At 41.5% G+C, this 27,708-nt stretch overlaps 1 protein-coding gene across 3 annotated transcripts; it reads left to right on the forward strand.

The window, feature by feature from the left end:
* Positions 1-521: 521 nt before the first annotated feature.
* On the forward strand, positions 522-27,633 carry syt12 (synaptotagmin XII). 3 transcript variants are annotated; one of them, XM_020078470.2, is made up of 8 exons: positions 522-1,002; positions 12,926-12,986; positions 13,640-13,833; positions 15,340-15,744; positions 21,479-21,694; positions 22,641-22,761; positions 23,254-23,387; positions 25,663-27,633. In XM_020078470.2, the coding sequence occupies exons 2-8, from the start codon at positions 12,941-12,943 to the stop codon at positions 25,834-25,836; spliced, it is 1,290 nt and encodes a 429-aa protein (XP_019934029.1). In that variant the 5' UTR covers positions 522-1,002; positions 12,926-12,940; the 3' UTR covers positions 25,837-27,633. The 3 variants fall into 3 exon arrangements, with proteins under 3 accessions (XP_019934029.1, XP_069384290.1, XP_019934028.1); XM_069528189.1 differs by lacking the exon at positions 522-1,002 and adding an exon at positions 1,609-1,632; XM_020078469.2 differs by lacking the exon at positions 522-1,002 and adding an exon at positions 10,616-10,637.
* Positions 27,634-27,708: the final 75 nt, after the last annotated feature.

The raw sequence follows: 27,708 nt of genomic DNA on the forward strand, positions 1-27,708 counted from the left end.
CAGGAGGAGGAGGAGAAATAGGATTCAATCAGTCTGGGGGTCAGGAGGTTTGAATGAGGGATGTTGAGGAAGAAAATAAAATAAGAAAGTTTGTGTGTGTGTCTCCATCAGCATAGTGGTGAGTAGATATGGAGTGAATTTTCATTTCTGGGTGAACTATCCCTTTAAAGTTAGGATCAGGGCAAGCAGTATGGTTAAGGTCAGGTTTAGATGAAGGTTAGGGTTAGTCTCTACCCTTCTAGGATATTAGTCCCATATTCTAAAATGGTTTAGATTAATGTTATAGGTTAAGATAGGTTTAGATACATGTTATAGGTTAAGGTCTGGTTTAAGTTAAGGAAAGGTTCAATCTTAGGGTTAGGCTAGTATTAACTGTGGTTTTAGTTTTGGGTTAGGTTAATGTGAGGTTAACATGAGTGCATGAGTAAGGGTGTGTGTGTGTGTGTGTGTGTGTGTGTGTGTGCGTGTGTGTGTGTGTGTGTCACACAGCAGGGTCCTCTCTCCAGCTGCTGGAGGAGGGGGGGCGGTGGTCGTGTTATTATTGAGCGGGGCCGCCGGTGGAAGTTGCGCTGCAGGGGTGGGACTTGGTGTCTGCAGTCGCTGGGTCTCGGCTGAGCTTCCACACAGAGATGCCTCTCACAGCAGCAGCAGCGGCTTCCCAGACTCCAGCGAGCAGCAGCAGAAACAGACGGACATCTCCTCGCTCCTCCTCCTCCTCCTCTTCTTCTTCTTCATCATCACCCCTCTGCTCCTCTTCCTCCCCACTGCCGGGCCACGTCTGAACGCTCCTGGATGCGCTGCAACACGGGAGCAGTGTGAACGCCGTGTTTCTCCCCTCCTCCTGCACTCCTCCACCGGGACGCACAGACCGGACCGGCCCCGGTGTCATTGGATGGAGAGAGGCGCCTGAAGAAGGGAGAGCGGTGGAGTTGCTCTACCCTCCTCCTCCTCCTCCTCCTCCTGCTCCTCCTTCCTCCCTACTGCACCAAAAGAAAACTCCGGGTAAGAAATGCTCACTCAGGCCGTTTGGCTCCATCCAAACACCTGCCGCACGAGCCGCTGCGCTCCTGCACCTCTCCGTGCACCAACACGCAACATGCATCATGGGAGACTTGGGGGGGGGGGGGGGGGGGGGGGGGGGGGGGGGGGGGGGGGGGGGGGGGACTTGCATGCGTCTTTTTCTTTGCAGGGGTGAATTTTAAGCGTGTGAAGCATTAGCAGCTTGTGAAGGCAGCTCTGGGTGCATCCTTCTTTTCTTTCTTTAAATGTGGCACAGCATTTTTCTCCCTCGACTCAGATATCGGTGCGCAGGTTCTTGACTGGGCTCATTCGATGCCTCGGTGGGACACAGGAGGTTAAAGCAGGGATAACAAATGGCACCAGGAGCTGTCCTTTCAGCACCACTCTGCTCAACTCCAGCTCTAAACTGTGGCCTGGAAAAAACTTAGTGCAGGTTAGATAAGCTGTAGTGTGAATTTAAACCAACTGAAAGTCTGATGTGAGCTTCAGAGAGCAGATCTTTACTTGGATCTTCACATCAGTGCTCCTTCTGAACCTGCCTGTTTGGATTGAGCTGTTCTCTTGTCCCGTGGTAAAGCTCTGGAGCTACTTCAGAATTATTCCATGTCGTTAGTGAGTCCTCCTCAAACAGTTCTACGATATATTGTCACTTTTATTGTTTGTGTCCTGGACGTTGTGTGCAGAGCTTTTTATTAAAAGTCTGCGAAGAGAGAAAACTTTGTGTTCATCCTACCTGGTTTATCTGCAGTGAAGATTTCATAACCAATGGTTTCCATAAAATTAATTAGCTTTTCACGTATGTGGCTTGTATGTAGGTTTGAATGATTTACTGAACTGCTGTTATTTTTGTGAATATTGCATATTGTCAATCAACACAATTATTAGACCCACGTTCACATTCCATTAAAGTAAAAGCTCTGTAATTAAGCTTGATATCAAGCAACGACAAAAATGTTGTGCGTTTACTTTGAAGATACATTTGCGAAAACAGGAAGGGATTCCGACTGTTGTTGCCATGACGCAGATTAGCGACTGCAACTCCAGTGAATGTCTGTGTCAGTCTAATATGTGGAAATGAAAATAATCAAATCATCAAATGATCTGGTGGTGATTTGGACCCGTGGTCCGTTGACTCTGTTTTAGACCGCTGCTGGAGTTTATCCAAGGTCGTAGAAGACTTAGTGTTTAACTCGATCTGCTGACTAACATTTTAGCACACTGCCCCACCCCCACAGACTGATCGCGCCGGTCGCCTGTTTCTTCAGTTTTTATTGATATTGAATGTATCTTGTGTCCAAATCCCACCAAACTCATCTCTGCACTTTCTTGGGTAATTTAGAAAAGACAAGCCAAGTGTGAAGCTGATTAGATGAACGGTTCGTGAGATATCTGTTTCACATACAAACAGATGTTTGTGGAATTAATAGGTGGATATATCCTTTGAATTTAAAGTGTAATGTTGTGTGTAGAGTGTTACACAGACAACAACCTGTGTCTTTGGCAAAATAAATAAAAATAGAAAAATATAATATGCAATGTTTCAATATATATAATTATAATAAAATAATTTCTTTCTCTGAAGCCAAATTTTGCTGAATTGAAATTTCATTTTGCCAAAAACATTTGATCCAAACACAAGAATCAGAGAAAAATGATGACATAGAATTTGAAGCAACTTAGTTACTTTTGACAAAGTTTGGTTTGTGCTCTGATGAAAGTGAGTCCTGTCAGATCTGATGGCATGTTTGCTTCTCTACCTATTGATACTCTGCATTAATTGTTCCCAAGGGGTCATGGAACCCTAAAATCCATTTGAATTAATCTCAGTGTGAAATATTAACATAGCTTTCTGCTCACATCTAAGTCATTACGCAGCCTGTGAAAAAAAGACTGTGAGAGAATACTGCTTCATTTCAAAGGGTCAAAAAAGAAAAACATCGGGAGACAAAATGTTCTAAAGTGTCCCACTGTGAGGAGAAAGATGATGTTTTTACTAACCCTGTAAAGTGATGCAGATCATGATGCTGTAAAGTAGCAGACTGTCTGTTATCAGTTGTGTTTGCTTGGCTACACAACAACAAATGAATCTTTGTGGCTGCTTGATGGTTTTTGCAGACATTGTATGAGGTCTTCTGCACCCCCATTCTGGCCAAACATACCGATTTCTCTCCTTGTGGCCAATCTTCAAATCTAAAGATGTGCTCTGAACACCTGGAAGCTTATAACAGTTTGAAAACATGAATCACATCCAGAAGTTGTTTTATGAGTGTTCATTTAAAAAAACAAAAAAACATCAAACTTCAAGCACTGGAAAATAGTTTTGTCTCGTTAACATGATCCCTCACTCTGAGGCCTCTGGTTCTTTGAGAGCATCTGCTGCTGCTGAGGGTCTGCGTGAAGTGGCTTTGGGGTGGAGGTGAAATAGGAGCTTGTGTGTTTATGTGTGTGTGTGTGTGTGTGTGTGTCTATCTATAGTAATGAGGGCCAATTTTGATTAGATACCATCATTGTGAGGACATTTTGGCTGGTCCTTACAATTTCAATGGGCTGTTTGAGGGTAAAGACTTGGTTCTATGGTTAGGAGTAGAATTAGGTTTAGGCATTTAGTTGTGATAGTTAAGGTTAGGGTAAGGGGCCTGCATTATGTCTCCACAACTATAGAGAGACGTGCAAGTGTGTGTGTGCCTGTGTGTGTGTGTGTGTGTGTGTGTGTGTGTGTGTGTGTGTCGGGGAAGTCCATGACAGAGTGAGAAAGAGAGTAGGTGTTAAACGAATGGCTGAGATGATTGTAAGTGCTAGAGGAGGAATTGAATTCTGAGCAGGCCGTATTTCAGCTTGGCTAAGAGGCGAGAATCCTAGTAAAACACACTCACACACACACACACACACACACACACACACACACACATACGAACACCTCAGAAAAAGAAATGCTATTACATTAAGAAATGTGAGCGCACACAGATGAACAGTAGTCGTGTCTAACCCCTGGCCGACACTTTAATGTGTCACATTTCATTTTTCCAGAACAGAACGTGTAATTGGTTGTTTTTTTGCAGGATGTGTGTGGTCGGAGCAGTTTGCTGTCAACTGTAGCCACAGCTAACTCCTCCAAACGCTGCAGGCTGGAGAGAGAATCATGAAGATGAGTCATATTTATGGGCTTTAGATGTCATGATATAATCAGGAGTTAAACTGTGTTGCGTTATTGACGGTTCACTTGAGATAATAGTTCAATTTTTTATGAAATTGAGTGCTGCAACTTATTTTCAATTCAAACACGAGAGTGGCATCAAACCTCTCATCAAATTCATGAAAATGAGAAAATAAACATTCCTTTAACCTGCTCTGCTGTCTGGTTCAATCCCTCTATGTGTGTGGTTGTCAAAATAAAGAAAAGTCGGTTTCGTTTCATTTTTGCAGCAGCAGCAGCAGCTTCCTGTGAGGGTGGATTTTTGGTATCAACAGTTTCATCCAAAACACTTTGCCAGCAGGAGGGCCGGGGTTGTTAGCTGATTAAATCCCATCTGTCCCAACTGTGATGTGAACACTTCCTGCATTACATGAGTCTGTACGTGTCTCTGTGTCCTGATTCAAAACACATGCAAAGTATGTAACATAAGTACTGCTGCGGTCACAGATCTACCATTTGTTGTGTTATACAGTCACATGGAACATGGACAACTTCACCCATCACACATTACAGACCTTCTATAGACTGCTATATAGACTGCTATACCACCACTGTTACTTCTGTCCTGGTGGCCCACTGTGGACAGCACCGTCCAACCCAACAGTGGTTACTAGACAGAGCTTAAAAAATACAGGCTTTGATTTCAAACGTCAGTAGTTTATGTTATCAGCATCGTCAGTATTTTGACAATAGAAAATGTCTTGTATCAAAGAGATATAGCTAATCACACATACTCGTATAAGTGCTAAATTAAAAGTGAGCCCATTCCGCCTTCTCAGCCATGACTACATCGATATCATTTCAAGTCAGGTTCAATGATGCGAGTGTTCCACAGAAGAAGAAGAATCTCGAGAGTCTACATCTTAGAAACAGCCAGTGTGTGGTATCACGTTTTGGCCAAATCGTCTAGTGTGTGCGTTCTGAAGATTATAAGAGCAAAAGTCATTATGTCTGTGGTCTCCCACATTTAAAAAATCGGTCAAGATTTGAAAATCCTCCAGTGTGCAGCAGCCCTTAACATGCAATAGTGACATCACATCATTATTGCTATGCTATGAGAGAATATAACCATATAAGACAGAAATGAAAGTCAGAGCATTTTAAGTACCATTTTTTAATTTAAAAAATGAATAAGTCAGTGCAGTAAGGGCATGTTGTCAATAGTGTGTGTTGGCTTACCTCCTGCACTATAGCTCTGAATCTACTGTGGTAAATGTCTCTGTTGTGCTCTATTTAAACCAGTTTCTCTGTTCACAGTGATATTTACTTGTATGAGTAGCACACCAGCTCTGCTAAATAGAGCACATACACGTGGGTTGGCTACGTTAGCTGCCTTCCACGTAAAACGGAGCCTACCCAACATTGAACTTTGTAAAGGCCCAAACATTTAAATAACTGTTGAAAAGAAGTTAAAAGATAAATAGAACGTGACATGCTGTCAGTATTTCATTCAGACCTGAACTCTGGGCTAAAGTGTCCCTCAGACATCAATTGTTGCAAAAGAGGAGATTTCCATTCGCTTTGTGTGTAATGGGTCATTCAGATCTTAAATCGACTTTAAAGATGAACATCAGCAGGTTAAATATTCAAAGTGGAATTTTAACCTGAAAAGAAACAAGGATTCAGAGTGAAAGCATAAAGACTGTGTTACTGTCCAAATACCTCTGGATCTGACTGCTGTTACTCAATAGTTAATCAATAAAGCTGTGGCTTGGCTTCAAGTCGCTTCCCCACAATCCAGGCTCCCACCCACTTTCACATTACTGAAAGTGAATGAACCTTTTGTCTAAAACAACCAGTCAGGTCTGACAGACGGTCCTGCAGCACTAAGTGCTCCCCCTGTCCTGTATTAGCTAATTGTGAGGTTGTTCATCTAACAAGTAGCCTAGTAGTTTAACTGAGTGAGAGGAGTGGTGGACAACAATCACACATGGTTTTAGATTTGTAGGCTGAGCTCCAGGCTCGTGCTTTAATGTTAGAGAGGTAATAAAAAACCAGAGGCACTGAAAATGTCTATTCAGGTGAAGAAATAACCTGGAAAAGAAGTCTGAACACAGTGGGTGTGTTGTGCTGCATGTGTGTGATGGAGCTGCTTCTGGAATATACCATGTCATTGTTCATCTGGACAAAAGGCAAAATCATTGTTTTATGAAATCAGCTGGCAGTTATTCAACCAAGCAAGCGATTTGTCTCCATTTGTCTGCTTTAATTGTGTTTGCTCAGTTTGATCCACTCTGTAAATGAACTTTTTTGGACTTTCTCTCATAAGCTCATCACAAACTTTACTGTGAGCTTTTCTATCCCTCTGGGGAATAAAGGAAATATTTAACCTCCAGGTTTCTGGACACAAATCAAATTCCAGTTGTTTAAGTAGCTCTAGACTGAATATACAAATTAGAGGGAGGCGATGTTCTACTAGCTCAGTGTAAATATCCATGATCCCTGTTCCTTTGCTGCACTTTTATCAGCCAATAGTAAAGTAAATGTCTTTTACACAATGTGTTTAGTCTAAATGAAACCAGAAGCTACCAGAAGTAGCATTGCTACCGGAACTGGTGATGCCACTGCACACCCCACACACACCCTTGGGCGAGAGCTTGTGTGCAGTGTGTGTGCATGCAAACATGAACGCAGCGCTCAGAGGAAGAGATCAGAGGACGTTTCGGCAAAAAATTAAAAATTCTTTCATTATCTACTCCCCCCCATCAGTATAGTGGTGAGTATATAATGAGTGAATTTTCATTTGTCTGTAAACTTTCCCTTTAAATGTTCCCTTGTGTGCCCCTCTGTGTAAATTGGGGCCCCTTTATGACCCCTGATTTACAAAAATCCTAGATCCTCCTCTGGTCTGCAGAGGCGACATATCCTCAGCAAGAAAGTTCGAGCTTTGGGTTTATTTTTAACCCTGAGTGATTGAGTTGATTCGCTGCAGATTCTTCTCGACTGAGCTGGCACCACCGCTGACATTTAAAAAAAAAAAAAAAGGCTGGTGCATTGCTACTTTTCCTTTCCTTCACCATCCACCAAATGAGCTGTCTAAACCAGAGAGTCAAAGTGGAGCTGACGTGGAAACAGGCTGCGATGCCAGGATGTAGGACACTGACAGAAAAGACATGCGGGTTTGCTGCCTCTACACAGATTGCTGTGGCGTGTATCCTCGGCCGCTCCACAGAAAACGGCAGTGAGGCAGTTTTTTTGATTATGAATCATTGGGCGAGATTTAAAAGCAAAGTTGATTGATCAGTTGTGGGGAGAGCGAGAGAGGAAGAGTCAGAGGAGAGCAGCTGACAGACCTGAGATCCCTCCTCCCTTCTCCTCTCAGATGCTTTGTGTCTTCATCCATTCTTATTATCTCATTCCTGTCTCATTTCTCCCCTCCTCTAACCATCCTCTCTCTCTCTCTCTCTCTCTCTCTCTCTCTCTCTCTCTCTTACTCTGTGTGTGTGTGTGCGTCATAAATCACTGTGTGTTCCCTATTGATCAGAGCTGCTCCAACATGCCAACATGCAGATCCAGTACAGGAGGAATTCTTGTCCTCTTTCTTGCTTTCTGTTAGCAGCAGACATGGAGCAGCAGCAGCGATGGTACTGACTATTCAATGTGAAGAGCGTGTTGGGTTTCTCCGTTTGTGTCTCAGCTGCTTTAGGTTCAGCTGGACGCTGCTTAGTCTTGCATGCAGCAGCAACAGTTTCATCCCCGGTCATGTCGGTGTGTTCCTGGGAGACCCTGCACCAGATCTCAGACAAACTACAGAAACAAATGAGCTTTCACACACGTCAAGACTCTCATTCTTAGACGTATTCAACTATTTATTATTACTAATATTTTTTACCGTCTGCCCCGTGTTTACCAAGTCAGCAGGATTACACAAACACAACTGAATGGATTACTATGAAACTGGTGGAAGGACGTGATGTGGGTCAGGGAAGGATTCATTCCATCTTGGTGCTGATTCTGATCAAGAGACAGAATCAGGAATGTTTTTCATCACTTTCGCTGAAGGTGACTCTAAGATGATTTTTACTGATTCCCCAGAGAATAATTCATGAGTGTTGATGAAAGAAAACAGGCATATTTATGGCAGCGATTTCAAGTGTGGGATATTCAGTGCAGCTTGACTGAATTTCATGAGGCTGTCGGGCCTTGTTGGAGGTATGTGCTTTGCTGAGTGGCATCCTACTTACTAAAAGAAAGTCAGCAGGTAAATAACAGTCATCCCCATATTATTGTAAGGATGTGAAATAGCTTGTCTGTTGCTGTTGAAATATGAATGAATAACAAAACACAACATAACACAACTTAGAAATCACCAGATCCAATAATATTCTTTTTAAATGAGGAATGCAGCATATCACGCTCTCAGCAGCTAAAAGACATCAGGTCATTATGCAGGCGCTACATTAAAAGACACCAGCTCCTCACTACAGTCTTCGCTCCTTTTCCTTTTGGTTTTTCCTTTGACAGCCTCATTACTGTTCTGGATAAATTGCACTGCACAAACTTCTCGGGCTCTGTTCTATTGCATTATTAACGCTCGTCACAACCTGTTGTGCGAGCTGACATTGTGACGAGACGTAACCCGATGCATATCTCGGTGATTAAAATGTGGGGAGATGGTTCCTTTCAGGCCTCGTGAGGCCTCCCTGTAGAGACTGTGAGATAAATCTAAAGCTATGGGAGGGCTGAGATCATGTGGGCATGAAGACGACACATCGGTGGGAAAGCTTTTATGCAAATATCACCTTCAAGCCACATGTTAATGAGCTGTAAATTGAAAGAAAGTGTCACATTCAAAGGAGAAATGGGTGGAGATGTAATTTACCAACATATGCTGATGCCATGAAATAAGACATCATGGTTTATAGCTGGAGACCAGCTGCCTGAGTTTCAGCTTAATAATTGCAACAGAGAAAAAATGGGAAAAAAGTAGAAATGTAATGTAAAGAGGTTGAAGTTAACTCCTCCCCCTGAAGCTGGAATCTCCTCCTCAGTTTATCTCCCTGATCACACAACCTGAATCACTTGAGCAGAGATTGTACGTGCTGGATGGTGGAAGGAAAGACGAGGAGCAGAGAGGATAAAGGAGTTTATCCTCCTCTGTGGAGGGCAGAGTGCAGGTCTGGTGTCCACATGAGTGAATACTCACAAGTGTAGTTTACATTGATGATTTCTTTTACAATTGTTTGAACATGCTTTTTATTTTCACATTTCAAACCCACATCCTGACAGGAAGTTGGATCAGCTGTTGTTATTATGACACCGACAGGATCGCTCATCTTGTGGTTAGTTCTACTGTCTCTGTGCAGATCTGAGGAAATGTTATTCCAACCCTTAAATCAGAACCTTTTGTTGATCTTGAATCTTTTAAAAACAATTGCAAAAGTGGTTATTATATATAAATTGAATAATAATAATAAGCGTCTGATTTCTTCCTGTTAATGAGGGAGGTTTTTTTCTCCACAGTCACCAAAGTGCATTGTGGGAACTGTTGGGTTTCTCTATAATCTTTAAGGTCTTGACCTTCTATGTGAAGTGCCTTAAGATAATGTATATTATGATTTGGCGCTTTACAAATACAACTGAATTGAATTGAGACATTGCAAGTCTTTCTTCACATTCTGCCTATGATTCTGTGTCGTCTTGAGATAAAAACTTCAGCTTTATTGGCCAAGTATGTGAACACACACATACAAGGACTTTGACTCCAGTTTAGCATCGCTCTCAGTGTACTTAGATAATGAGACACATAGACTGACTCGCAGCTCGGGACGAGGACAACTAAATACTAATAAGATAAATAAATAATAAATACTGACGTTTGATTACTGCAGCTGTTTTTCATCTGTAGTCCCTGAACAGATGTTACAAAGTCATCATCAGTGTGACACAGATAGAAATTGGATGATAAACTGGTGTGTGGCTGACCTTTATTTGTAGTCTCTAGTGCCAGAAGGTTGAGAATGCGAGAGCATCAAATGTAGTTCAGAACAATGAAAAGACAGACAAGGCCTCTTTTGTCATGGTTTTTGTGTTCTCGTCTTCTGTCAGTGTGTTATTATTTTGAACTGTGTATGTGATGGATGCCTTCTCTTTTCTTTTTGCTGCAAAACAAATCTACCTATGGATACAAAAAAAGTCACCTAACCAACCTAACCTAACCGAAGGCCTTAACACGCCTGAAAACACATTCTGCCTGCTCACATACACTTGGCATGCAGGTGTCAGTGTAAACAGGACGCATATGGTTGTAAGTTGCAGAAAGAGCTACAGGCTACAAACAAGAAGGAGCAATGGCGAAAATGTAAAATGCAGACAGGGCAGTCAAGCTGAGGCCAATGCCAGTTGTGATTGTATCATGTGACAGGAGCCTGACGAATCAGTGAAGGCTACAGCGTGACCTGAAATACCCAGTCAGCAAATGTTTGTGAGTGTTTACATCATCGTTTCCTAACATCTTTGTTTGTCCGTCCAGACCAAAACGCAGCCACGCACTTTTCAAACTAAAACAGGGACAGCAGCAATTCCAAACTTCTCAGTGTTAATGTCTCTAAAACTCTGGAGTACAGTGTCAATGCCGGGCAAATCTGTAGCAGAGTTCATGAAAACTTGGTAGTATGGATGTAGCCTTGGACTTACAGCCTCGTGGGTTTATGTCAGACATAAAAGCTTGGGAACCACCGTGTTAGAAGATAACTGCGTCTTTATGACTTCCACATTCTGTAAATCCACAGGCATCGAATTCAGATTAACTGACTTTACTAAGCTGAGTGTCCAAACAAAATGTGTGGGCCTCCTTGTTTTCCAATGAATTTCTATTTCAGGCAAATTGGACTTGATGTTGGTCTTCTGCCGCCTTAAACCCACTGAGGCTCCAGAGCACCCACGCTAATTATTTACTAAATCTGTCAGACATTGTCTTATTCACTCTCTCTCTACTATCATCCCTCCTCTCTCTGTTGTAAGCTTCCTCTGGACCGCCTCCAGATTCGTCTGTTACCCTGAGCAGGGCCGAGCTGGTCCAAGCCATGCTGTGCTGAGCCGGCAGGTGGAGCGGGGGGGGTGCTCAGAGATTCCCCCATACTTTGCTAATGGCACATCAGCAGCTGTCAGTGGGCCCTGCACTGCGTCAGCTACTTTAATTGGCCTGCGTGGCTATAGTCTGCAAAGCGCTCAGCAGAATTGAGTGAACCCCCCCCCCACTCTCTCAAAAACGCACACAAACACACACTGCTTTCTCTATATCATTAGTATAATGCTCCCTTTCCCCCCCGAGCCGAGCCGATATGTAGGGATCCCTCCGAGTGGGGGGAGGAGGAGGAGGAGGGGAGGAGTGAGTCACACGCCAGCGAGCGTCTTTTTCATTTTTCAGTTTGTGGAGGCAGAGAGAGGGGAATATTGTTCTCCTCTGTCTCTGCAATGGAAAACTGCTATTTTATGAGAGAGAAAACTGACTTGATTTCTTATTGTGAACGAACCCTAACCCCCAAACCAAACAGCTGCATGTGCATCGGGTACATTCACAGTGAGTTCATACAGAATCACAGCATCTAGACTATAGTCAGCTGTGACCGCAAAGGCATTTTCAATTCATTTTCATTTTATTTATTTAAAAACATATTTTTTTCCCAAACCATGTCCAAAACCTCAAAACCTAAAGACATCTGGACTCTGGTGAAACAGTTGTCTGACCCATGTGCTAGAAACAATGATGTAGTTGAGGAATGTCAAACTTAATTTATTAAATGATTAAAAAAAAGGTATCTCATCATATTCCAGTTTGCAACTACACCACACTTAATATCATTACAAAAACTATTGAATAACTTCTATGGTTAGTTACCTTTATTATTTTCCCTCAGTATGAGTCATCATATGTTCTTGGCCACTCTAATCAGGATGATTTCTTTATTGCAGTATGGGTAGGATTTAAGGTTGAGTTTTGATGCTAGAAACAACTGGAGGAAAGAACATTATGTCTCAGCAAGAGAGCACTCTGACTCCTTGGAGACAGCTAGAGAAGACACAACAGTGGACGAGCCAAGGTTTAGATATTTGTCCATTGTGATGATGGAACCATATTTACACTGCTATAGTGCATCAGAACTTCTCAAGGTGTGTGTCAACGTGAAAGCCTGAGCAAGTGTAGTCTGACTTTAACCCTGGAGGCTGTGTTTCACATTGGCCTCCCATTTTTTTAGCCATGACATCCTGACACGTAAAGATTTAACAGCAGGCTGAAAACCAGTGGACCTGTCAGAACAGCACATTAAATAGTGTTTCTTGATAAATCTTTCGTCTCTGTGCTGGTGGCTCCTGTGCAGAAATATTAAAATGTATCATGAGCCCTGACATTCCTTGTTATGCATGCATGTCGTCATCATTTTATCTTGAACACAGCAATGGATGTCAGGAGTTACTAGTGTCCCATGGTGCATTTTGGCCCTGCTGCTCAGAGCAGGTTAATCACCATGGTTACACTGATTCATGTTGAAGGAAATCGATTCAGATCTGGATGTTACAAGGTTATTTTCCACGTCTTTAATAAATAGCTCCTTCAGCTGGATTTTCAATACATTTTAGAGGAAAATTACCTCAAACTTTATTCTGCACGATCTTTTCCCATTCCCCATGTTGTCCTTGTCAGATTTTGCTCTGTTGTAGTCTCTGACATTAAAGCCACTTAAAGATTATCATCTGGATGTTTTTCTGCAGGCTGGCTGCAGCACCATGTCCTCGGCTCAAAGTGGCGATATATCAGGCTACCATCAGAGCGGTGAGTGGACAGCGCTGCACGTCACACACAGTTTCCAGCACAACCCTGATCTCTGCATGATCCCTGTGTTGATGAATGCTTGGCAGTTATGGTTTTTCCCCACGCTGTTGTGTGTGTGTGTCTGCTCGGGTTTATTTGACAGCTGGTGTCGCCCTTATACTCAAGATTTACAACACCTCTGGCCTCATCTGTTGCTGAAGGCTGTTGGTGATACAAAACATTTGGACTTGCCCCATAATTGGCTTATCTCTGGTGTTTGAAAGTGGAGATAAAGCTGTCAAAGTCCTCCCACAGATGCAATTCATCTGGAGGAAGACGGCTCAGTACAAGCCTCCTCTTCACTCTGTGAGACACTCTGACGTTAATTTTGTCTCTCAGGTTTTTCCCCCCAGACTATTATCTGATTTACATTCAACTTTTGAAACCTGACGATCACTTTTAAGTCATTACTCGCTGCTAAATGACGAGTCTTGACACAAGTGGCTGAGTTCAGTGACTGTGAGCTTGTTAAGACTCCTACTAGTCCTTGCACAGTGATCAAACTCTGCCTATAAATACAGACACGGTTATGACGCCAAGCTTTATGCTGCATGTCGTTGGAAAAAACTGAAATGCATAAGAAGAGATTAAAGCTTGTTCTGTATCTGTGTCAGTGGTGCGTAACCCCCCCGGCTGGGAGGTGGGCATCTACCTGGTGGGCTTCCTCGTGCTGCTGGGTGTGGCTGGGCTCAACATCTGGAAGCTGTGGAAGTCTGGCACCTTCCCCACGCCGTCGCCATTCCCCAACTTTGACTATCGGTACCTGCAGGAGAAATATGGAACGTCCTTCTCAGAAGTCAGACAAAAGGTACCAGTACTTTCATGCTACTTGGAAATCTTAAGTGCTAGAATCAGAATCGACTTTAGTGACTAAGTGTGAACACATACAAGGAATTTGACTCTGGTTTTACATTGGTCCTTGTGTACTTACATAGAAATATACATACAGCTGTACAGTCGAGGACAACAACAACAACAAACACATTAAAGAATGGTAAAAGAAATACCTCGTGGATGGACTGTGCTGTGCAATAGCATGTGAAAAGAAAGTAGAATAGGAAACACTAATGACCAACATCATAAAAATTATACACCCTGAGCATACGTACACAAGTTAACTGGTTCTGTATGTTGACAGTGTTGTGCACAAAAGATTCCATGTATGTCTAAACACAGGAAACTGAGAGGGTTCTGTGAAGTCAGAGTTTTGGCCCTTAATGGCATTAAACTCTGCTTTATGATTCAGACTTATTTTAATTTGTTTTTATTTTTGTAATTGTAGCTATAACATCCATAGGTTATGATAACAAGTGCAAAACAGAGTAGTTTCTGAGACCTGGAAACACAGCGCGTTTCTACAACAAAAGGACAACTTGAACAGAGGTAAAGCTATCAAGAAGAATTATCTTCAGCCCTTCCAGCTTTATGGAGCTTGAGTTTCAGCTTTTTGTTTTGCTGTTGGGTCGAACCATAGAGTACTGTGGATAAAGATGGACGACGCGTCTCCACTAAGAATAAATCATTTGGAGCCAGAGTCTGTGCAGAAGCGATCAGATGATGGAGCTGCGACATCGAGGTCCTGCCGATACATGCGTTTGACCAATCTTAGCTGTCAATCATGATGTTTCATTCAGTTCTTATTGCAGCAAATAAGTAATTAAAGTAAATAAACATCAGCGTGATAAGAACAACCTCAAATGACAGGAGCCATTTTGGGAAAATGTATTTGACATGTCTACTCATATGGAGGAAGCAGGGTTTATGCAGCCAGCCATTAGGGGGCGATCAAGATGTTTAAGCCAACACTTTTCTGTTTTGTTAATTTGCTGCTTTCATTGTGTTTTTTAAACAAGATGATGGACATACTGCAGCATGTACAAACATAGAGTCAGATTTTGCCCAAAATATTTATTAGAGACCAAACTAAATGAGTTATTGCCAACTGGCCTTGGTGAGCTCATAGTGCAGAACAGAGAAGACAGCTTTCAACTGTACTAATAAAACCAGCATATAAGTCAAATGGAAGTTTAATGATTTAAGTTGTTTGCCTACTAAGTTCTACGTTTAAACACACAGTAAAATGTGTCTTTTGGAAAATAGGTTTTGGAGCGAAACAACAAAACTTACACTACTACATTTTAGTCTTTTATTATGAAATGGTCTGAATGACAACTAAAACAAAAGCGATCACGAGAAGATGCATTCTACCATGTAGTCTAACTTCTCTCTGAAATATGATCCAGTTGCAGACAAGCAGAGAAGGTAACAGGATTTTTTTTATGGCCTCCTAACCTTAAAATGTTTTTTGGTCCAGAGAGTGGCAGCCAACAACCACCGGCGGACCTCCACCACCTCCAGCAGAAAACCCAGCCTGGCCCTCGGTGATACCCCCGATGGCTTCAGGGACCTGGGCCACCTGGAGCTGATGAGCAGGGAGCTGGACCCGACCGGCATGGCCCAGCTCAACCGCTCCATCTCCACTGACTCCCTCAGCTCCATCTCCTCCATCGCCAACAACTTCGGCCACGACTACACGGTGGGCCAGTTGGAGGTGACGCTGGAGTTTGAACCGCCCAGGCTGCCGGGCCAGGGGATGGGGATGCTCCACATCACCCTGCACCAGGGGAAGGACCTGCTGGAGAAAGAGGAGGGAGACTTCCCTGGCTGCTTCATCAGAGTCTCCCTGGGGCCAGAGGAGCTAAATGTGGGAGTCACACGGGTGAGGAGGTTGTTTTGTTCTTGTCTTTTTGTGTTTATATGTGGTCTCTTCAGAATTGTAAGAAACAACCCATGAAGTGATACAATTGTTTCTCCTCAGCACATGAAGCTACTTGATCTGTAGCATCAAAGATTGACATTAGAAATAGACACAATCAAAAAATAACTGTCAACCACATTGCATTGTCTGATTAAGACACGTTAGAAAATGTTTCCTGTGCAGCTTCGGTTGTAGTTTGAGTTGTACCTGGTGGATATAATAATACAGCAATGATATGAGTTATAAGTTAGTTATGGAATATAGGTAATTAATAAGGTGAGGTACCCAATGGAGAGTTTGGTCACTCTATAGATCAGTGTTAGTTGGTCTTGGTACATTCACGTCCATGTGGGTGATACAACACAGACACAACACAGATTTCTGCAAATGGTTTCAAACTGTTACAGTGACGTGCAGATGGTGGTATCATACATGTAATATTCACCAGCAGGATTTGGAGAGATATGAGAAGAAGACGACCGTAAGAAAGACTGCTGGTGTTTAAATAATCAGCTTTGCAAGTGTTTTATGTGGAAAATCAATTCATTTATTTGTCCTCAAGGATACACACAATGTATATTGGTGTGAAACACTGAATGTAAAAATAACTTATGTTGGAATAACATAAATACCCACAGGGCACATTTGAAGTGAAGTTCCTCACAGCTGGACTGACACTGTTTTGTGTTTTAGGGCCGCAACATATGATATTTTGATTATTGTATTAAAGTGACAATAAGAGTTTTCAAGTTGCATTGATGTTGGTGCTGCTGTTGCAAGGAGCAGATCACTTTCTGTTACATCAACTTGATCATAACAGTATAAAGTGATTTTCACAAATAGCACAGATAATGCATCATAGGCCCTGTTCAAATAACATGGGACAGATGTTAATACCAGGTCTGAGCAGGGCCAGATGTTTGAGTTTGGCTGTTAAGCACTAGCAACATGGTTACAGCCCTAACATTTAATTGAATTTTTTGAATTTAAACTCTGAACTCCTTGCTATAATAAAGGCAAAGTAAAGCTTTAAGCTGTCAGCTTTTGTTTTTTCCAGATCTTACCATCTCCATCAGTCTCTTTACCGTCCCTCTCCCTGTGCCTGACCCCGGGGTGTGCATGAGACTGTGTTTTGTGGATGTTCAAGGACTATTCTGGAAATTTATTGAATGCCAAGTTCACTCTTGTTTTACCTTGGTTTCTAGCACTCTCTGTCTTCACCCTCTTTTGCCAGGGTTCTTTTAATTTTGCCGGTTTGCACAGTTACTGTAGTTCAGTCAGACAACTCTTGTTCCAATGTTTATTGCAGCAGTAGAACAGGTTAGTGTTTGGCGTCTAGTATCTGACTTAATCACTCGCCCAGATATGATTACATAGATATGATGGGAGTGATGAGCAAATACTTATAACTGTCAGAGCATACAGGTGGATGCTGGGGTGGGGGAGGGGCTGAAGCAACTGGCAGCAATGCTGATGCAGCAGCAGGGCAAGAAAAGGGAGTGATGGGAAATTTGCTCTGCTTAAATAGACCTAATAAGGTGGCTTTGTATTATAGATGATTGTGGAGAGTGATGTTTATCACATGATTGGAGCAGTGCAACTCCAGTTGGCTGCCTGAACTAGCTCACAAGCATCGCTCCATTTGTTCCACCCTGCGCCATTTCTACGAACTGTGGAATGTTTTGTTTGCACAATGGCGTTCATTTTTCCCTATTCTTTCATGCAGGGGGGCAGACAGAAGTGCAAAGTGAAATCGAGGTCTGGTTTAAAGTGGTGGACTGACGTTTGTCAAACCTGGAGCCAATGAAAGGGACTGATCCAATTTATACAGTGAATTTTCATATGAGAGACTTCCAAAACATCACCCATAGACTAGCAGACTTTCTAGACTGAATTTGGAAACTAAGGGAACAGCCTCTCAGAGAGGAAATCTGCAGTTAAGCCTTGGTGATTGAACTTCAACAAAAGGACCGAAGACAGTCGTGTCTGAAACGTTCTTGCTCATGGTGAAGCTTTGGCTCGATTGAACTGTGGTTAAGATTTTAGCCCTGGGTGAATTTTCGACAGTGATACGTCCCGCGGGGAGGATCTTGATCCTGCAGCTCGATGAGCCCAATCCTCTCCTGTCTGACACAAGAGTCTGTTTCATGTGGTTGAGCAGCGAGGCCCCCTGGGGGCTGAATGCAGAAAGGGAGGTTGATTTTGTTAAATATATTACACCTTCATCAGGAGTGGATGTGATTAACTTTCAGTCAGTGGTTGGAAATGGAACATGTAACCGGTTTTTACCTGCAGTTTAGGTTGTAATGATCGGCTGGGATTCAATTTTTGTTCACAGTTTGATGCTGCAGGTCACAACATAGATGAGTTTAGATTAGATAATAGTGTTGGCTGATATAACGATATATTCTTTATGAGACAGTATCTGATTTTCCTCCATAATATCCTGTTAATACCTCTGGATGTATAATCAGCCTCCGGGGACAGTTCTTCAAGTCAGTGAACCAGATACTGTGCATTGATTTTTCTGGAATCTAATTTTCTGAATTTGTGAAAAACAGATATTTCTGTCTGATTACATTCAAACTGTCTCTTAATTAATATTCATCCATGAAAATATGCGGTTAAATCAGAATATACATTTTGAAATTTAGGATTTATGAATGTATGCAAACCATTTTTTTTAACTAAAAATGTACAATCATTATTTTCATATATATTTTTATTAAAATATAATTATAAGTTTTTATTCCCTTGAGGAAATGTGCTTATCTTAATTGTTACATTTTCTACTAAAGCAATTTCCTAAAAAAGCGTCTCTGTATGGTGGAGTGACTGTGAGGAAGAGAACAAAGCGTCACGTCTCCATCTGCTTCACCTGCCACTGGCCTTCTGCTCTCAGCTCCACGCTGCCAGATCTTTCTCTGATTCCTGCCTGGCTGTGCTGTGAGTCGATTGCCCCTCGTGTGTGTGTGCCTGTCGTTTTGTACAGTCTGTGCAGGTTGACAGGGACAAACACACACTCATCAGGGCTCCTCTCACCTGAGCATGTTGATGTTGACACTGGGTGTGATAAGAAAGGGAAGGATCCTCCTGTGCAATAGACTCACTGGCTCTCTCTCTAATGTTGAAGACCAAAGGAAATGCTTACATCAGCTCCACTCGCCCTGGTGGTCAAGCCTTTTTTTTCCTCTCCCTCTATTTTGTGCTCTCTCTCGTTCATTTTCATCCCCAGCTCCTTGGTTCTTTTCTTATCACTCACCTTTCCATTCTCATTTTCACCCACATCCCCTTTTCTTCCTTCTCATTTATTTGCTCTCACTGCTTCATGATTTTGTTTTGCCTGTAATAATGCTCATGCCAGTCTTCATTCTCCCTGTCGCTGTCTCATGTGCAACTCACGCTCACATCTTAAGACACACATGCCTTCCTCTCTCTCTCTCTCTCTCTCTTTTTTTATTGCCTCATTTTTACCACACACCATTGTTATCCCCCAGGCGATAAGCCAAACAGTGAAGACAGACCGACTATTACTGTGTTGTGGAGTGAGCTCAGGTCTTTGTGCTGACAGAGAGATACCTCCTGTGTTGGAAGCTTTATATCTTTATGTACAGACTGTATTTACACAGCAGCAGCAGCAGCAGCAGGGCCCTATACTGGATGCTGTAGGTGTTGGATGTATGATTATGATGATATTCACTTGTTTTATATGAGCTGCAAACCAAGGTCGGCCTCACACAGTCTGATTTGTTGATGCTCTGCTCTGAATTCACAGATCTCCTTCGGTTCACGCAGATATTATTTTCCTATTCATCAGAAACATCATCTTTTGACCTTGCATCGCAGAAGCTTTTGTTGTTTAGCTGAATTTGTATGTAAGCTACAGGGTTACATGTGTATGTCAAGCTGAAAGATTCCTACTTGTATTTCACACTTCAATAATAAACACTGGTGTGATCAGATATAGCTATTATTAAATCCACTCCCCTCTACGCATGCACTAGTTGCCTGGTAACTTCCCTCTGCTTTGAAAACCCCCTTGTTTCCATGTGAGCTTCAGCATCTGATGGTTGAACTCAGCATCAGACACTAAGTTAGTGTTGGACTGAATAAGTGAGTCTCTCTCTTTTATCTGTACGAGTCATACCGTGCTCTGCTGGTCAAACTGACGTCAGACTGGGTTTTTCATTGGAAAAGCTGATTTCAAGAAAATAACTAGTAGTAGTGAACTTGTGATGTGATTCTGCTTGTTTTTCAGGTGGGCACCCAAGCTGTTATTTATGCCTCACAAATAATGATATAGCAGGAGAGTGAAGCAATAGTTTTGGAAATCCTACATGCAAATATAATTAATGTACATTTATCATATTTTAAAACGATATCATACCATGTCTTATAGGTCAAGCCCATAAAAATATGTACGTTTATATTTGTATAATACATATTTGTCATGTAAATAATGTGTTTGTATGTGTGATATACAAATCAAACATGCACAGTACATCCAACTAACTAACTAATTTAAACTTAAATTAACATATTGACATATCCTTTAAATTTTAAAGGATATACAGTATATGTGTGTGTGTGTGTGTGTGTGTGTGTGTGTGTGTGTGTGTGTGTGTGTGTGTGTGTGTGTGTGTGTGTGTGTGTTCTGCTTTCTGGCCTCGTTGTTTATTTTGACTGACACCACTTAATTTTAGTTGATTTACAGAAAGTACCCCCCAACCTAAATAAATCAATGTCTTACCTGTTGTAGTTTCAAGCCATTTCGTCAATGATTCCAGGTTTTCAGCTAATACTTTAAGCGTTGCTGTCATTGCACAGAAATAAGCTCCAAAGACAGTTTGGCATCAGGCCTGACAGTGCAAACGGTAGCTAAGTGCATTATGGTGAGATGTGCACAGAATGAACAGTGAGCCGATATGGAGAAAATGTGTTACTGAATTGATGTAACTTTGATATTTGATGGAACACTCTACAGATTTCCTATGAGATACCTCACAATGACCGTCCATAGTACACACTGCCAAGAGTGTTCCTTCAGGAGAGAGTAGTTGAGAACAAGAAAATAACAAAGTTCATCTTCACTGTTTGGGATCGGCAGAAAAAAGCAACTGATATTTTAATACCCCGAGCCACATGGAATTAGGTGACATAGAATACTTTGTTTGATCAGCAAATGTAGTAAAAGATGATACAGGATACATTTATTTGCAAATTTGGGTTCATGGCAGCTTCTCCTCCTCATTTTATTTTGTATTGTACTGTATAGTCAGCTCTGCTCCAAGCATCCTCTTCTCTCCACTTCGAAAAGTATCCACTCTTTTTTTAAGTTGTTTGGGGTCATCTGTATGTGATACTTTGGGAATGGTTTCATTCAGTCTGTTTGAACCAGAGGTTTTTCAACAGTTGAGTGAGTTATCATGTCATAAATAGAAAGTGTTTGGTCCTTCCACAGTCTGGCTCTGAGTGAGTCAGGGAGAGGACGAGGGGAGGAACATATGTTACAGCCTACACCACAGCTTTTCTTAGAAACTGGTTTGATTTATCTCGAAAGCAACAAGACATTTTGAGCTTGTGGTTTTGGTTCCTCTGTGTTTACTTAACATGTTTTCTACCTATGAGGGCCTGATCCAGCCATTGTTATAAATTACAATCCAACATTTCACCTTCAATCCTCTGCCTCCCACAGGTCCAGACAAATGCATTCACCGTGATTTTCGTCGAGCGCTTCTCCATCCCCATGGACTCTTCCAGTTTGGACGAGTACAGCCTGCGTTTCGCCGCGTTTGGCATCGACGCTGACGAGAGGAACATCAGCGCAGGAGTGGCAGAGCTCAAACTGTCAGACCTGGACCTGACCATCAGACCATTCAACGCGTGGCTCTACCTTCAAGATGTCAATAAGGTGAATTTCAACACTGACATGTGTCATAATGTGCAAGTTGATATGAAACAAGGAAAGATATAAATAATAATAACAATAAAAACTACAGTATGGGTTTTAAAGCACAGTTTCCATATGATAAGAAGTCCTCGACCTCGTCATATGGACATGTCTAAATATTGTTTTCATTGTAATCTGTTGGAAGGCAAAGTGGTGTCTGAGACCCCCTGTTGGACATTCAGTCAAACTACATGTCAGATAGAATAAAGCAACACAACTTCCTTGCCCAATAAAATGCAGAACTGATGTGATTGGTTATAAAGTCAGTAATAATTAAAAGCTTATTTTACGCTATTGGCACTGATAAACCTGAGATTGGAGGTCACCATGGTTACAATACTGAGTGATATATATATATATATATGAAATGTAACACAACCTGAAAAATTCTAGTTTTCAGGTTGAGTGTTTTTAATTATACAAAAGAACTCTGACACAAATATCACAGAATCTAAAAGAACGCACCTCAAGAATATTGACCAGTGTAGGGAATAGAGTGTGCCACTGGAAGAGTTATTACCTTTACGATGTTAAATACTAATCAACTAAAAGGATTGAGCATATTTAAAAGACTATAACTTTTTGATATCCATTTAAAACAATAATAGGTCCTTAAATCTAGCAAATAATCCATTTGTATCCATATTTTCTCTTACAGTGATGAATTAAAAATTGAACATTAAAATGGAATCACAAAATGTTAAAAAGGGTTTTAAATATTACATATGTCTGCCTCATGTTACATTTTAAAGCCCAACTGCTGTGCAGTTTCCCAGGATGTGATTGCTGTAGTGTAAATATTTCGTCTGAAGATATGTTGGCAGTATTCCACCTGAAAGCACTGAACTCTGATTGGTCAGACCCCTGCGAGCATGTGTCCCTCATGCTGTGTTATGTGACCCCACAGGCTGTAGATGCAGTCGGTGAGATCCTCTTGTCTCTCAGCTATTTGCCCACAGCAGAGCGCCTCACTGTGGTTGTGGCCAAGTGCAAGAACCTAGTGTGGACCAACAGCAAGAACACGGCAGGTCAGGGACTTTCATCTGTTTGCTGCAGTGTATGTGTGTGTCTGTGCTTTATTTGTCCATCTTATCTTGTGTGTGTAAACTATGCACTGTACATGTCTGTCTGTTTCTCTGCCTTTAAATCTGTCCTTTCAAAATGACTCATCTCACCATTGAACAAAACACGTATTGACTCAGTAATAACAGACTCTTAATGTCGTCTCGGAGAAGATTCTGTTATTGTCATCCAGAGACGCAGATGGGATTCAATTGACTTGTTCATCACATTAAACATCCACATAAGTGTCGCTCTAACATTGCACTGATAAAGGTCACTTACTGAAACAATGTCATTATCATCAACTGAGCTAACAGCGTGTACAGGACTGTGCTTCTAATTGATCCCATCACAGTCTGTTGCACTGGCCAAGGGCTGTGTGAGGGTGTGTGTGTGTGTTGGGTTGTAGAGGCCCGACATGCAGATGTAATCTTACCTTCACTCATTCTCATTGTCAGATCCATTCGTCAAAGTTTATCTCCTGCAAGACGGCAGGAAGATCAGCAAGAAGAAGACGTCCACCAAAAGGGACGACACAAACCCCATCTTCAACGAAGCCATGATCTTCTCTGTGCCGTCCCTCGTCCTGCAGGTGACACTACAGACTCTTAATGAGGAAATGATGAGATGAAAACTTTTATGTTCAAATTTATGTCAAAGAAAAAGATAAGAAAGATGAAATGTGATTAAAGGTGATTAAAGCTCCTAAAAGGAACATTTTGGCGCCTCTGTGGACAAAAGCAGTAGTTTTTTATACATAGCTTGTGTTGACCAAACTTGGCTGCATTATGGAAAAAAAAACAACTCCCAGTTGACTCCCGGTTGTAGCCTTATCTGACCAAAACACATGTTGGCTCGACGATAAGAAAGTCCCTCACATGCACACACAATACTCAACATATTCATATGAAAATAAAGATACATAAAATATGAACCCATTCGTCAGAAAAGACAATCTTCTAACAATTTAACATAACCGTTCAGTTTTAAATACAGGTACAAGAAATCCATTCATCCTCTTATAGTGGGGAAATGGAACATCCCACCTGAGACAATACGAAGTCATTCAGTTTATAGAGGCTTGAAGTTGGCTGGAATATAAAACCACACCATGACACAACAGGATGCATAGTGATGAGGTAATGTATCGTAATTCTCATGCTGATCTCATCCATTTTGTTTGTAAGAGACCTGGAGTTGGCAAGAACTGACTCGAGAGCCTAAACACTGGATTTTCCAGCCTGAATTCAGTAAATCGTTGCTCTGACGTCTCGGGTAATCTGACCTGATCACAGTCATTGAGAAGAGTTTATAGAAAAAGACAATTGTCTCCCTGTCTCATTTGCTGTTGTAGGTCATAAATATTCAAATAAGACCGTTTCATAACCTGTTAAAAACTCTTTGCAGGATTTTTAAAAAGCAGGATTCGCAGCATTATCTCTAGCTCCAGTACTTACACCATAAAAGCAACAAAAAGAACATAAACAATGAAAAGATATGAGACTGATAGAGTCATCCCTACAGATACACTCTCTGTGAGGCTAAAAAGGCTGAAACTAAAAATACCAATAAGAGTCATTCAAATCTTCCTGCTGTAACATGTACCTTACAGAGTCATGGATCAGTCCATAAAAATCTTTAAAAACATCAATTCTAAATAAATTTTAACCTTCTGCGTGTTTAGAAAATGAACCAAACAGTATAAGAATTAAATGTCAATAAAAGTTGATGTGATAAAAACAGATGTGCACTTGCTGCTGACAATTATATCATCTTTAATGGATGGACGATAGCATTCTTTTTACAATATCTATAATTATAAATACTCACACCTCTACGCTCAGGTCTTATTTTTATTGGACTAACCCTAAATGTTATAAATGTATTGTCTCTTGATAAGGCCTGTCAAAGGATTTCCTGGTCAGAGTTTTGAGCTAAATGTCAGTGTCAGTGTCACACAGTGTTTTCATGCTGATGGTGGTAATATATTTATGTTCAGCATATTCATTTAGCATGAGGGCTGTTTTACAGATAATTGCCCTTAATGCAAACTATTGGACAGATTCAAGTTCTGACCTGATGGTGGTGCTGCAAGAAAAAATAAAGGGATCACTGAAGTTATTACAAATGACCAGCGGTGGATTTTTCTAAATCTGGGGCCATAAAAGGGTCAATTGTATGTTCAACATTGATGCACAGCTCCCGATGCAGTAAGGTGCACATTTAAGTAATTCTTTGTTCACTGTTTGCTCTATAGCTTTAAGCAAATCCACACATTATTAAATACATTTTGAAAATTGTTTCTTGTTCAAGCACGTTGTGTATAGTCATATAATTGTTAGTATTGTTCATTTTTTAAAGACTACTGACATGACAGGAGCACTTCGGGGGCCAATCAGATTTCAGTTGGGGTCAGTGCCCCCCTGGCCTCAACCCTTGATCCACCCCTGCTATTCATCCTCAGGGGAAATGAATGCTTTGGTACCAAATGTCACAGCGATCCAATAGCTGACTGACTTCAAGACTGACAATGATCCCATCACAAGAAAATTATTAACAATAACATTGACAAACTCATTGAAATCTTCCTGCAGTATAAAATGTGCTTCTTAAAGACATGGATCTATAAAAAATGTTTGAAGAGACAAAAAAATTTAATTGCTCTGACTGCCTTTTTTTTAGAAAATGAGCCAAAAAGTAATCAAATTAAATGTTGTGAGTAAGAAGGTGATGAGGTTAAAATGCCAAAGCAGTAAAGTAGCTAACGCTGTTATTGCTCATGTCCATTAAACTGATTCCCTGCTGTAAAATAGATGCTGAGTCATGCTTACTTAGCAGGTTGTGTAACCATGTTATGCTGTTTGCAGGAGCTGTCGCTGAGGGTGACGGTGGCCGAGGCCACAGACGACGGTCGGGGGGAGAACCTTGGTCACGTGATCATCGGTCCAGAGGCCAGTGGGATGGGCATCACCCACTGGAACCAGATGCTGGCCACTCTGAGGAAACCTGTGTCCATGTGGCACCCACTGCGCAGGATCTAGTCCCGTCTGCCCTTGTTCACACCAGACCTGTTTCAAGATAAAACACTCGCTTCTTCATCGTCTCCCCCCTCATGTGGTGCCATGCTCAAATCTGTGTCAGGAGATTAGAGTTTATTCTGTGGCCCACAGGAGAGAACTGTGTGTGGCTTATGTCTCTGGTGGCGTTTTTTCTGATAGGTAAGAAGTTGAAGTAAACACCTTAAATTCATACGAGGGGAGGAATCTGAAAAGCAAGTGTTTGACCTTGAACTGGATGTACCTGGGTGCATATGGATCAATTATACATTTAAATCCAGTCTTTATTATTTGGCTTCATCCTGGCTCAGATGCACTGTGGCTGAGGGTGGTGTTTAACAGGGAGAAGTCAACCCAAACTAATCCTCCACTCCCTACATTAGTAAGTCACCCCTTTGGTTTGAGAGCTGACCTGATTCACCGATTCATTCTTAAATATGTCGATCAGAAATGTCAGTGTGGACTTTGATGCAAGTTCTAATTCAGAAAAAGGTGACCACCCCCATACCCCCTCCACCCTCCTCTCTGCATGGTGCCTACTCTGGTTGTAGCCTATTATAGTTGTCTAGAGAATGAACGGCCGGACGGGAGGGGGGAGATTGCTTCTCTTTCAGGAAAACTCTCATTTGTCTTTTTTCAAACCAAGTCATCGATTGGGGCCCGCTCGATTGAGTCCGCTCTAATGGCTGTGGTTTATGTTAGTGTCAACCGTGAGGCCGACAAACAGTAGAGGTTTTTGGTATGTTCAGTATTTATTGTGCTTTTAAAAAACTGAAAATAAAAAAAATCAAATCCAGGTACTCTTATCCAGGTGAAATTATTGTAATTTGTAGCAGTTGTTACAGGGTGGCCAAATCAGATGTACTCAACATATAAATTTCACATCACATTTCTTCTATTTTTAACCACACTTATGGCAATACTAGTTGCAGAAGCATATTTGACAGTGTAAATAGTAAAACAGTCTTCATCATTGCCATTTTCTCCCCTAAATTCTGGGTGCAAATCATGTTTTTTCATACAATCACATTTCAATAAACTTCATTTACACAACACTGTATTTAACACCAGATCAATAATGTATTATGTTTAAAACACCTCTGGGAATTTAACTTGTGATGTAAAGTATACTAACCCCTTTAAATGGGTTTACACTTTATTTAATGTTAGAGGAAACACCTTGATAGCTTTTGCTGTAAAACCACCTGCAAACTTCCTGTTAGTGGTGATTCCTCGGTGACACCAGAACTGGAGCCACTTTGCAGCTTTCAGTTAGAATGTTAATATTGATTAAAAGGTTGGTTTTTTGGTTAAAATTAAGATAATGTGACAAGTCTTGTAAAAAGTCAGAACATCAAGGTGGATTTTTATCTGTCTGAGATATTCTCTAAAACATTGTGCAATAGTGCTGTTTTGTTGTAACTCTCTGAATGTGAATTATCATGTGGAATACCTGCTAACTCTAAAAGCATCGTCAGCCTCATGCATAGTTTCGATTTTTTCTTCCAGCAGAACCCACTCTACATTTTTTGGTCGAGTTCTGACCACGTTCCTCACTGTTCAAAAACAACACACCTGTGATCATAGAACAGACAATATTTCCTATTGTGCCAAATAATAAAGCAATATTTTCATTTTACAATCTGCATTTGCATTCAACCCAACAGAGCTGTAGCCTACATCCGACCATGCATGAAATTATTTAGCACTTGATGTGAATGTGCCTCAAGAATTCAGTGTATTGTGTGAATGCTGTTTGAAATAAAAGCAGTTCAGCCGTAACACTTGTTTATCTTTATTGGGTTTTGAGAGGGGGCAATAAGAAAGATGTATCACTCTGTCCTCTGCACCACAGAA

This window comes from Paralichthys olivaceus, chromosome 7 (genome assembly GCF_024713975.1).
Source record: "Paralichthys olivaceus isolate ysfri-2021 chromosome 7, ASM2471397v2, whole genome shotgun sequence".
NCBI lineage: Eukaryota > Metazoa > Chordata > Actinopteri > Pleuronectiformes > Paralichthyidae > Paralichthys > Paralichthys olivaceus.